This window comes from Cyprinodon variegatus, unplaced genomic scaffold, assembly GCF_000732505.1.
Source record: "Cyprinodon variegatus isolate N-32 unplaced genomic scaffold, C_variegatus-1.0 Scaffold298, whole genome shotgun sequence".
Lineage (NCBI taxonomy): Eukaryota > Metazoa > Chordata > Actinopteri > Cyprinodontiformes > Cyprinodontidae > Cyprinodon > Cyprinodon variegatus.
In genome coordinates this window covers 59,086-69,924 of record NW_015150751.1, presented here as the reverse complement: position 1 = coordinate 69,924, position 10,839 = coordinate 59,086, and the positions used below count along the sequence as shown (strand labels likewise).

At 40.2% G+C, this 10,839-nt stretch overlaps 1 protein-coding gene across 2 annotated transcripts in view; it reads left to right on the top strand.

Moving 5' to 3' along the window:
• The window catches only part of phf21b (PHD finger protein 21B), an 82,568-nt gene that overhangs the window by 47,068 nt on the left and 24,661 nt on the right, over window positions 1-10,839 (top strand). For both annotated transcript variants that reach the window (XM_015383940.1, XM_015383941.1), the window contains exon 2: window positions 1,291-1,335. In XM_015383940.1, coding sequence (XP_015239426.1) covers window positions 1,291-1,335 — 45 coding nt within the window. The remainder of the gene's footprint in view (window positions 1-1,290; window positions 1,336-10,839) is intronic.

Here is a 10,839-nt window from a genome sequence, read left to right as displayed (position 1 = left end):
GAAAACAGGCAACGAAATATTGGGCATGCGCAGTAATATTTATACAACATTCAAATTTTCGTGGTTCAGTCAAATTGAGGTGCTGAACTATGTGGTCGATATTGCTCTGTTCTTCCTGGAGATATTCCAGAAGAAGAAGATTCTGTTGTAAGCCCGACAGCAGGGTGAGTAGCATGAGCAGCAACCATTCAACACAGTACGGCGCCATTGTTGTTGTGATACTTTGTCGAGCATGCGTGTTTAGAGGCGACGCTATGACGCATGCATGTAAAAAAAAATGGCTGGTTGGTTGACCTTTGATGACCTCTAGAAACATCTCTTTATATCTTTAAAATGAAAGCAGCACAAATGGATATTTCTGCTGCACAAACGTTTGACACTAATTTTGTCTAATTTGAAGAAGTTGGTTGACCTTTTGACCTTTACATTTCCATTAATATCTTCAAAGCCAAAGCAGCACAAACGAAAATTTTTGCTGCACAAACGGAGCTGAGTTAATTGACACCCATTTTGTCTGATTTGAAGAAGGTGGGGGGGCCACTTCACTCAGGTCACCGTCGGTCATGGATGCACCTCTGAGTGAATCTCCTGCAGGAGCGTCGCCGCTGTGGGATGGCGCCATAATCCCTCTGAGGCAGGGCGGCACACACCGACTCGCTCCTACTGCTGAGGTGGAAACTATCAGCACCCAGCTTCTGAACCCCCCCCCCTGTGTAAAAAGCAATGCATACTGAACGGATTTATCCGACTATCTGCTCGCTCTGCGTGGCGTGTCGCCACCACCTGCTCAGCAGCAGAAAAATAAAGTCTGGTTTAAGTTTTTGTTTATCTTCTGGGCTCCGCAGACGTTCCTCCATATATCCGTTAGATTACGGATGACGGATAGAGCCGGACCCGGCTGTGACGGCCCGGACCGACCCAGCTGCCTCCGAGGTTCTGGTGTGTGTCTGTGTTTGTTAAAGAGCTCGCAGGGCGGGGAGGAGCGTGGATGAGAAGAAAGGCAGAATAAAGAGGAAATAAATCATTTGGTTCCTTGATTGCGTTTCACTCCTCCAAACTGCTGCTGTGCAGCCAATTTTCCCCAGATTCAGGAATGATTTATGGAAACGTTTCACTTCTCTGGCCTCTGTTGACTCGTGTAGATTAACTCCACCAATGAAATCCAGTTTTGTGGAGTGAATATTTATTTCTAAAAGTAATTCTGTCCTCATCGGGCGCGTATGAAGCTTTTTTTACTCTGTCTCACTGTTATTTAATCAACGCTTCTCTTTTCTTTTTTTTCTTTTGCAGAACCAGACGTTGTGCAAAGGCCTCAATGAGCTGCAGAACGGTCAGGTAGGTGGAAGGCTGCTCTCCTCCTCCGTTAGATCAACATCCATCCAGGATTCAGGCTGGGGGGAGAATTTTCCCAACTCATTTAGGGAAACTTTGCACATTTATTGTTGCACGAAACGTTTAAGTAACGTTTAAAAACCAGATTTTATGACTCAGACTTCATCAGTTTAAACTGATGTTGGTTCATGTTTTCATTGAGGGGATTTACTTATTTTTCGAAGTATAAATCTGCTTTATAACCATAAACCTTAATGGTAAAAAAAAAAAACTCTGTATTCTGTATTTTTAATCCCCAGTAGAAAAACTGGATCAGCTGAATCCTGTATCTTGGGCTGCGATCCGTTTTAGCTGCTGAGTGGATCATCATTTAGAATCGGATAATTTACGATCCGATCAGTCCTGAGAAATCACGTAACTGTAATGATACGGGGGAATATCGCCATAATTTCACAACTTTAATAAACTCTCATTACCTGCATGCATCATAATAGACGGTAATGGTTACTGGCAGCTATAGGGGGTAAAACGTGTCGCCTCTGAAATCCGTTTCATGTCAAACAACCTTCTGCAGATATTATAAAGGCCCAGCTGAGGAAGACGAGGGTACATCTCTGTCCTTACCTGGATTATAGAGGATCTTTAAGACACTTTAAGGTGTGTTAAGGAAATAAAGGGACACAAAAATGGCCTTAAATTCTTTGGATCTCTAATTTAAACTGATTTTTTGGAATATATTACATCCTGAAGTGCAGGGATTGGATAAACACTGGATAGTAGGATTATTCAGACCAACCATCAGTCTTTAAACCTTTATAATTTGATAGAACGGCTCTTTAATGGTGCTTTGGATAGGTCTGCGGTTCATTTCTCTGCAGTGACTCTCAGCTGTGGTCACTGCAGGGGAATGCTGAGCAGCTCGTCGGGCTGCAGGGTGAAAGAAAGGGAGGAAAAGTAAAAGGATTCATTATCCGTCAGTTTAATTTCAGCACTGCCATTCATTAGGCGGTGGAAGTCGATTCCGGCGTTGCGTTGCGGCTGCGTTGCTTTCTGCAGGAGAGGGGAAACCTCATTAAAACAAAGTCTGTGATGGGTGGATAATTGTTGCAGAGCATCAGTGTGTGTAATTAATGCTGGATCGGTTCTACAGGTTGATGCTAAATATGCATTTTATCTTCTCAGCTGGTTAAAGTAGAATTATTATATAGTTTTGCTTACAACCGGCGTGTTTATATCAGCTCATTACTGCTGCTGTTAACTTAAGGAGGTAATTAAAAAACGCTGCTTTAGTCTAACGGCAGAAACAATGAAGATGGGCAGAGCTTTGCTCAGAAAGGAAACAGAAAATCCCCGCTGGTGCCGTTTGTTTAGATGAAAACGGCGGATTAATAAGAAGTCAGGCAGTTTGCAGGTTCTCCGACTCGTTCCAAGATCCTCCAGCATCCGTAGAGCCAAGAGCACCTTCCTTTGTTTTCCTCCCTCAGGTATAATTAGACCCAATCAGGCAGATCAATTCTCAGCACCATAATGTGACAAAGAGAGGAGCTGTTAAATGATTCCCTGGAGAGTTTCAGGAGGTTGTTCATTGTTTAAGATTCGCTCTGAATCAGTGGAGGCAGACGGATCTGGTCAGGTGCCAAAAACAACTCTGACTGACCAGCTTCAGGGTCAGACTCGCTCTGACTCTCCTACAGATGTTGCTGCTGCGGTTATTATCAGCTGATTCACACTTTAATTAGAAAACCTTAAATTGTCACAACGACCTGGTTTAGCTGAAGGACTGAGTGCTTGTTGTTTTCCTCCCGTTTTCATTCCTGTAAGTAGGGCAGGATACGGCTAAAACTTTTATAACAATAGTTGTTTTTTTTTTACTTCAGTCGATATAATTCTGATATAAACGATAAATCCTCAGCCAGGGACGCCCACAGCCGATGCCTTTACAAAGCAGTAACCGATGGAAACGCTGGAAAAGAAAATGGATCGTGAGCGAATCTGAGGAGGTACTAAAGCATCAAAGGAGCAGAAGTGACAGAAATGATATGGGCTCCGTTAGTTTATAAGTATCCTATAAACTCTTGTCTCTTTAGAAATTGGTTTATGGTTTGATATCCATTTAGTTGAGTTTAAAATATAATCAGATTTTCATGATTTTAAGGTAGAATAGCTTTAAAATCAATCCTGGAATCAGTTTAAGATCCATTATGATCAGTGATTTTAGCCCGTCTGCAGCACAACTCTTCACTTTGTCTGTTTTTAATAATTACTATTTATAGAAACAAATTATAGCAGTTTTTCCAAAAATCCAAGCTATAGATTAAAGCCTCCAGTGTTTGTTTGGATGATGTTTGGTCTCTTCATGTGGAGGACGGCGCCTGTTTTAGGAAGAAACGACTGATGGCTACCTGCTATGAGCAAATTAAATATCGACTCCATGTATTGATGTTGGGAACTAATTCAAAGTGATTTCAGATGAGCAGTAATGGTGGGGGCGGAGCCTCAGGGGTGGGGTTCAAATCACTTCAAACTGCTCGTTAGGCAGAAATCTAAAGATTAATTTTTTTACTTTTAAGATTCAATAGAGATCAAACATTAATCTGGTGGCTGTTACGATTTACTTTTTAATTAATATATTGTTCACAAGTGAAATGCCAGAGTTAAAAGACATTTATGCAAAAAAGCTGCACATTTTTCCACATTTTGTGAGAAAATTAAGAAATGAAAAACTTTTATCACCTTTGCGACGAAGTTAATGTTCTCAGTAGCGCTAGTCTGTTGCCTCTAATGTGCCTTCTAGTTTTTATTATAAAAGTTTTAATGTTAAGTTTTTACTTAATCTTCCCAAAATGAGGCATTTTTCTTAAAATTAAGAAATTTAAATTATCATAATTTCATATTGAGGCATCCAAAATCCGAATTTTAGGTGTAGAAATCTAAAAATGTTATAAATGTTGCTATTCCAGTAAGAAAATTTCAAAGTATTTCAACGGGAAATTGAGTAAACCTGGAGGTTTTCTTCCCGTTTGTCCTGATTTTATTTGGTCTAAAGTTACCTGGAGTGTAAACAGTTTGGATGAAACCAGACAGGAAAGGATGCGGTTTAGGAAATGACGGCTTACATCCCGCTGAGATGATGGCTGCAGCCATCAGATGCACAGATAAGGGGAGAGGAAGAAATGGAAGGAAATAACGGGAAGACCCTGTGGTCTTCCAACATAATCTCCCTCCTGTAAGCTCCTGAGGTTTTTCTTTTTCTCTCCTCTTGCAGCTTAGAGTGAAAAAACTAATCTTAGGCGCCCCGCTGCAGAAGTGGAAAGTGTTCACTTCACATCCACTTGGCCAATATTTACCTGCTGGCTCAAAGCAAACAGCTGATACTGGAGGCTGTCAGAGTCAGTGAGGCGAGGAGGAGGAGACGGAGATAACGGCAGAACGGCTGCAGAAAAATGGAGCTTCATACCTGCTAAACAAATAAAGATAAGCTGCCAGATGGATTCAAAGGGCAAACGCAGAGTTGGGGGAAATTGATCCGGAGCAGAAATGAACCATTAATGCTCCTCAGTGGTTCCTCAGGTTTTAGGAAAGGATCCTCTGGTTGTTTCCCTGATTAACAGACTTTTGCAGCGTTTCGTAGCTTATTGGTGTGACGTATTCATGTAATTCAGATGCGGGTCACGTAAAATAGTTACATTGATGTGAAGTTGATGAGGATTGTGGGTGTAAAGCATGGATGGGTTCATGGAGCGAAGCGTCTGTGGGATTATTTGGTAAAATCCTCTCCTCTGTCATTTGTTCACATTAAAGGATCCTTCTGCTCACATTTGCTTTTCTCTCTGATTGGCTCTGAGTTAGGAAACGCTCCCTCAGAGCCCCGCCCTCCCATGGTGGAGACCACCCACCCACCCCAGCAGCAGGCCCCCTCCTCTGCACGCATGTTGGGATGTTTCCTCTTTGCCTCAGGCTGTCCTCCTATCCAGGGGGTGGGGGGGTAGATGGGCGGCGACAGAAAGCTGTCCCTTTGTCCGCCTCGCAGTCCCTCTGGGCGTCTACAGGAAGTTCTCAAATGTCTGCAGAGACGCAGGCGGGACCGTCTGCAGATGTTCGGTTTACAAAGAACCATCAGGAAACAAAACAAGGCAGCTGAGGTGTTTTCATTTGGATTAAACCCAAACACTTTCCCTCAGTCTTCCATAAATACTGGAGGTTCAAAGGTTTAATCCCTTTAAATAAAAGCTTTTCTTTCATCATGTGACTCCAACTCTTTGTTTTCCTCTAAAGCATCAGAAGGACCAAACGGTCCTGGTTCTGTTTGGACCCTGGTACCGATAGATGGCTGAAGTTGGACCCGATCAGACCTCAGTTCTGGTACTTAGGAAGCCAGCTTCAGTCTGAACAGAATCAGGATTCACATCAGGTTGTTCATCTCAGTGTTTTTGTGCGTTGGACTGTTTCTGAGGTTTCTGCTCTTTGTGGCTGCATCTGTCTGCCTCCATTGTCTGTGGGAGTCCATCTGCTGCCCCCCCTCCTCATCCTCACCCCTCCTGTCCCCTCTGTGACTCTGTCTCCCCCCATTCATCCTGTCTCCTCAGAGTTCAGGATTGTCATCGGAAAACTTTCTTTAAGATTTCAACAAAGAAACTAAAAGAAAAACGTAAATTTTCTTTGCGTTTTTTTCTGTTTCTGTTTAATAACTTGTTAATGATCTGGCTCAGCAGACCTCAGCGATTATAAACATCACTTAAAAACAAGCTTATAAATGGAAAAGGTTTTATCTTTTAATATGAGCTCCTGCATTCAATTAATCACTTTAATTTCACCCTTTCCTCTTTTTTTAGGAACCCTCTTGTCGCTCTATTGTCCTTTTCTATGTTTTTCCTTTTTCACAGAAACATCAAGTGACTTTTAATTGTTTAATGGGTCATTTTAGCTTTTAAAAACATCTCAAAATTGATTGATAGGCTTAAATTGAGGAAATAAACAGTCGGAAAGGAAAATTGCTCCGATTATTAAGCTCTGTGTGTCTGTAGAAGTCAGTCATTTTAAAACAGTTTCATGGTGGATTTAAATAAATGTAAACAATAAAAAACATGTTTTATTTGAAACCAGAAAGCATCAGTTGTTACTGCTTCTGCAGTTTTTCAAACTGGCAGAAAGAATCGAGATTAATCAAGTCATTTCAGATTAAATTAAACAAAGTCAATCCAGGTTGCAGGTTTATTCAGATTCCCTGTTGAAGGATCTCCTGTAGAGGTCTGTGTTACAGCAGCCCTGAGGAGGCCTCTGACTGAAAACATTCTGCTGCGGAAAAACGTTTAATTTATGATGATGCACAGTTTTCCATCATTGTTTTCATTAGTTTTCTTCTTAGCATCAACATCGAAATTCCAGAACTGAGTCTTTATTCTTCATCAAGTTAAACCAATAATCTGCTGAAATCCATAAATTTATTATAATTATCTTGGTTTGATAAATATTACATATATTTCTGACTTTAACTCAACAGTTTCTACCCAGATTAAGCAAGTCTTTGGTTCCATGAGGCCCCTGTTAAGAAATGATCCCTAAACATTAACCTGGATAATATCTCGCTAAACTCGTTATGTGAACGGAGCTAATATTAGCTAACTAAAATAGCAGAAGCGGTTATTTTTTTCATATTTCTACTTAGTAAAAGGATTATGATGCAGATTAGGGCTAAAAAAATTAACCGGATTAATCGTGATTAATCAATTATTGAAATAATCCACTAATTTAGAAATTAATTAATCGTTAAATGGAGTGTAGAGACTCTAAAACAGCCTTTAGCTGACAGAGGGACCCACTTAGAGCAGGAATTATACCAAGAATAAAAAAAAATCTATAAACATTTTGCATTTAAGATAAAAATAAGAAATCTGTTAATCTGCTCTATCCAGAACTTCTCAAGTGGAGCAGTTTGTTTCACCGGGTTGATTTTTCTTTAAGGAACCGTGAAAAAATAATCGACAGATGAATTGTTTGCTAAATAATCTTTAGTTGTGTCCCTAATACAGATTAAAGTTTATTAGACCAACAGTGAAGGATTTTAATCTCATTTCAGGAACCTTCTCTCCTCCCTCCCAGCTTGTTTTCTTCAGGAAAGATAAAACTTTACAATCCAGGGCGTTTTCCTAACAGATGTCCTTAATCCCGGCTAATCCCGGATGTTAAACTGTTGTTTTCTCTGCTGTAAGCGGGGGGGGGGGCTTCCCACCGCCAGCTGGACTCCTTCACACGCCCTTTGGTCCTGGTCCAGTTCTGTCTGTCCATGGAGCCTTCCCTCCCTCCCTCCCTTCCTTCCTTTATTTGACTTTTTGGTGAAGTTTTTAATTTCAGTGATCAGCCTTTAAATCGGCACCAATAATTCCTGTATTTCTCAGATTTTCCACTTTGACGCAGCCGATCCTTCCTCTGTCCTCGCCTCTCGGTTTCAGAGTTGTGTTGTTTGTGTTTTCGGCTGCAGCTCGATTTTCAGGGTTTGGACAGAAGGTTGGAGCTGTTGGGATCCAGCCACATCTTTCTGCTGCTGCTTCAGATTATCTCGTCTCATTCGGGATTGTTTGATTTCCAATCGACGCTCAGGTCCTCAGGTGAGGGCGGTTGGTGTCTTCAGGTGGAGGGATTTTCAATTGGACAAATCGGTACATGAAGTGGAGGCTGGTTCTGTTCAGAAAGAAGATTTAGATCAACTAATTTTCATAGAATTGGTCAGATTATGAAAATTGGTGTAGCTTCTATAAACATAATTACTGATATTAAATGGAAAATGCAGGATCAGCTGATCAGCTGGAAGGTCTCCAGACAGACAGGGATATTTTCTTTTTCTTTCTGCTCTTTTTCACATAAAAAGCTTCCCTTAGTTTTTGGAAAACACACCAAACTGCTGCAGGATGTAAATTATTGCAAAGATCCAGTTTGCAGAATAAGAAGAAGCCCTTTCAGAAGCAAAGAGGAGGTGAAACAGGAGCTGCAGTAGATTTGAAACATCTCAGGGTGAAGAAATCTCATCAGCTGATAGTGTAGCTGTGAGGCGGCGAGCAGCGAAAAGCTGCTGCAGATGGAAGCGCCTCATTAATGGTTGGTCAGTAGGTCAGCCTGTCCGTGTTTACAGAGGCTGCAGATGTTGAGTCAAGGAGAAGATGAACTTTTCTCCAGCTCATAAAATATGAAGCCTGAGCTCCGTGTAAGGCTCTGAAATCATGATTACTTTCACTAAAATACTGAATTTTAAACGGCTGCTGTATAAAAAGTAGACTTTTTAAGTAATAATTATCAAATGTGCTGCAGTGTTTAATTTATTTATTGGTTTAATGCTTCATGAGTTTCATGCATTACATCATCAGCAATCTGTTCGTACTGCAAAGTAAAAACTAAAGTTATAAAGCAGAATATGTTGAATCTTATCAGAAAATAACAGATTTTTTATTGTAATTTGTATATATATATTTTTTTGCTTTTTATTTAATCATTAGAATCCCAAATCATAACTGTATGATTCATTTGTTTTAAGAATAGTTTAATCTACTTTACTGACAGAGTTTATAACGTGATATAAACCCTGAGATGGGGAACGTTTGCTGCAGATTTAGATGCCTCTGCAGTGATGCAGAGGTTTTTACTTCTGGGTTCACTTTCTGTAATTCTGCTTCAAACTGATTTTTATTCTATCTAAAACCCAAACATGGATATTTCCACTTTTATCAAACAAGTTCTTTCATATTAAAAGCCTCCTGCTGAGGTGAGACAGGATGAAGCTTTTAATTTGAAACAGTCCTAAGGTTGGATGAGTCCTGATGTTTTTCTCAGGAAGCCAGCAGCTCTGATGTCTTTAGTTACATGAAATCCTATTTCTGCTGAACCAACGTATCTCTGTTAAAACCCCCGCATGAAGGTGACACCCCTGTAGCACTGGGTGGGGGTCAGCCAGCAGATATCATGGCATATTAGCTGGTTTGTTTGTTTTTTGAGGTGCATGCATTCATTCACCAACTGATCAATGGATTTAGCCTCTTGCCTATGAGGTCATGTAAAAGAAACTTCCTTTATTTGCCACGATTCATTGGTGTTTCTTTTTTGTTCAAATTGAGACTTGAGTGACGTTTGTGATCATGGAGTCATTTTTATCATGGAAAAGGAGGAAGAGGAGCCGAAATCCGCTTCAGAAATCGCTCCCCTTTATCTAAAAAACTACAACAGTCATGGATCCATTTAAATGATGTGAAAATAATCTGGATCAGCTTCAGATTTTATAAAAGCTGTCGATCCCTAATAATCAGCTTATGGTCTCCGCCAAGTGACGTCAATTGTTTACCTCGGGCACGGTACACTACGCCTTTTCCAGACTTTAAAGCTTATTTAATAGAAGTCAAACAATATTTTCATACAATTCAACTTTCTTCTCATCAGAAAGCACAAAAAAACCATAATCTGTTCTCAACTAGAAATTCTAGACAACTTAATGTTGTAGAAGATATATTTATTTGTATAATACAAACACACATATATATATGACACTCCCCAGCGCATATGTTTGTATAATTGCTTGTTTTTTTCTCCTAACTGTACTTCTTTATTGTGACATACCCCCTGGCATATTTATTTATTTATTTGTTTGTTTATATATTGTTTTGTGACTTTGAGTGAAATAAAAAAAAAAACTACGCCTTTTCCACCTAAAATGGTGTCTTAGCAACAAATGTCACGTGACTGGCGGAGACCGATTTTCCTAAATCCGCCCCTGTTTTCAGGCATATGTTAACTGTAATGACTTATCTTGGACAGGCTGCTATGTAAACGGGCCTTTAGTCCTTCGTTTAGCTATGCTGCGGTTGTTTATGCTACGCCTTTTCCACCTAAAATGGCGTCTTAGCAACAAATGTCACGTGACTGGCGGAGACCCGATCGCCTGGGGCAAGTAGTTTTTATTGACGGGAGAGTACAAATGTCATCGCAAAAAAATATATATATTTATCTCTCAAAATTACTTTTAAATCACCGACATTCGCTTAAAAAAGGACCCACAAGCGTTGCCGGCGCCATTTTTGTTGTTTTGTACACAATCTCGCGTGATTTAAAAAAAAAACACGAGATTTGAAAAAGCTGCGAGATTTTCCGCCAGATGGCGTGGTTTTTGTCCGGGAACTAGCGCGAATCAGACACATTTTTTCGACTTGGCAGGCTAAAAAACAACAAAGCAAAAACATGTAAGTACAGTAACACACCCACCACCCATTTCACCCTCCACCCAGATAACCATAGATTAAAAATGATCGGTCAGGGATTAGGAAAGTTGGCATAATTACAGTGTAGATATGGCTATCATATGGCAGCCTTCTGTACAGTGATGCAGGTCATACATTATATTTGTTAAATTTTTTTCTCTTAGACATTGGAGAGGTGCATTTAAATGTTATAGAGCTAAACATGTTAGATTGGTGACCTGTTATGTTATTATTATTGTCTTCTTGCTGAGTCAGTTAAAAGTCAGGGAAT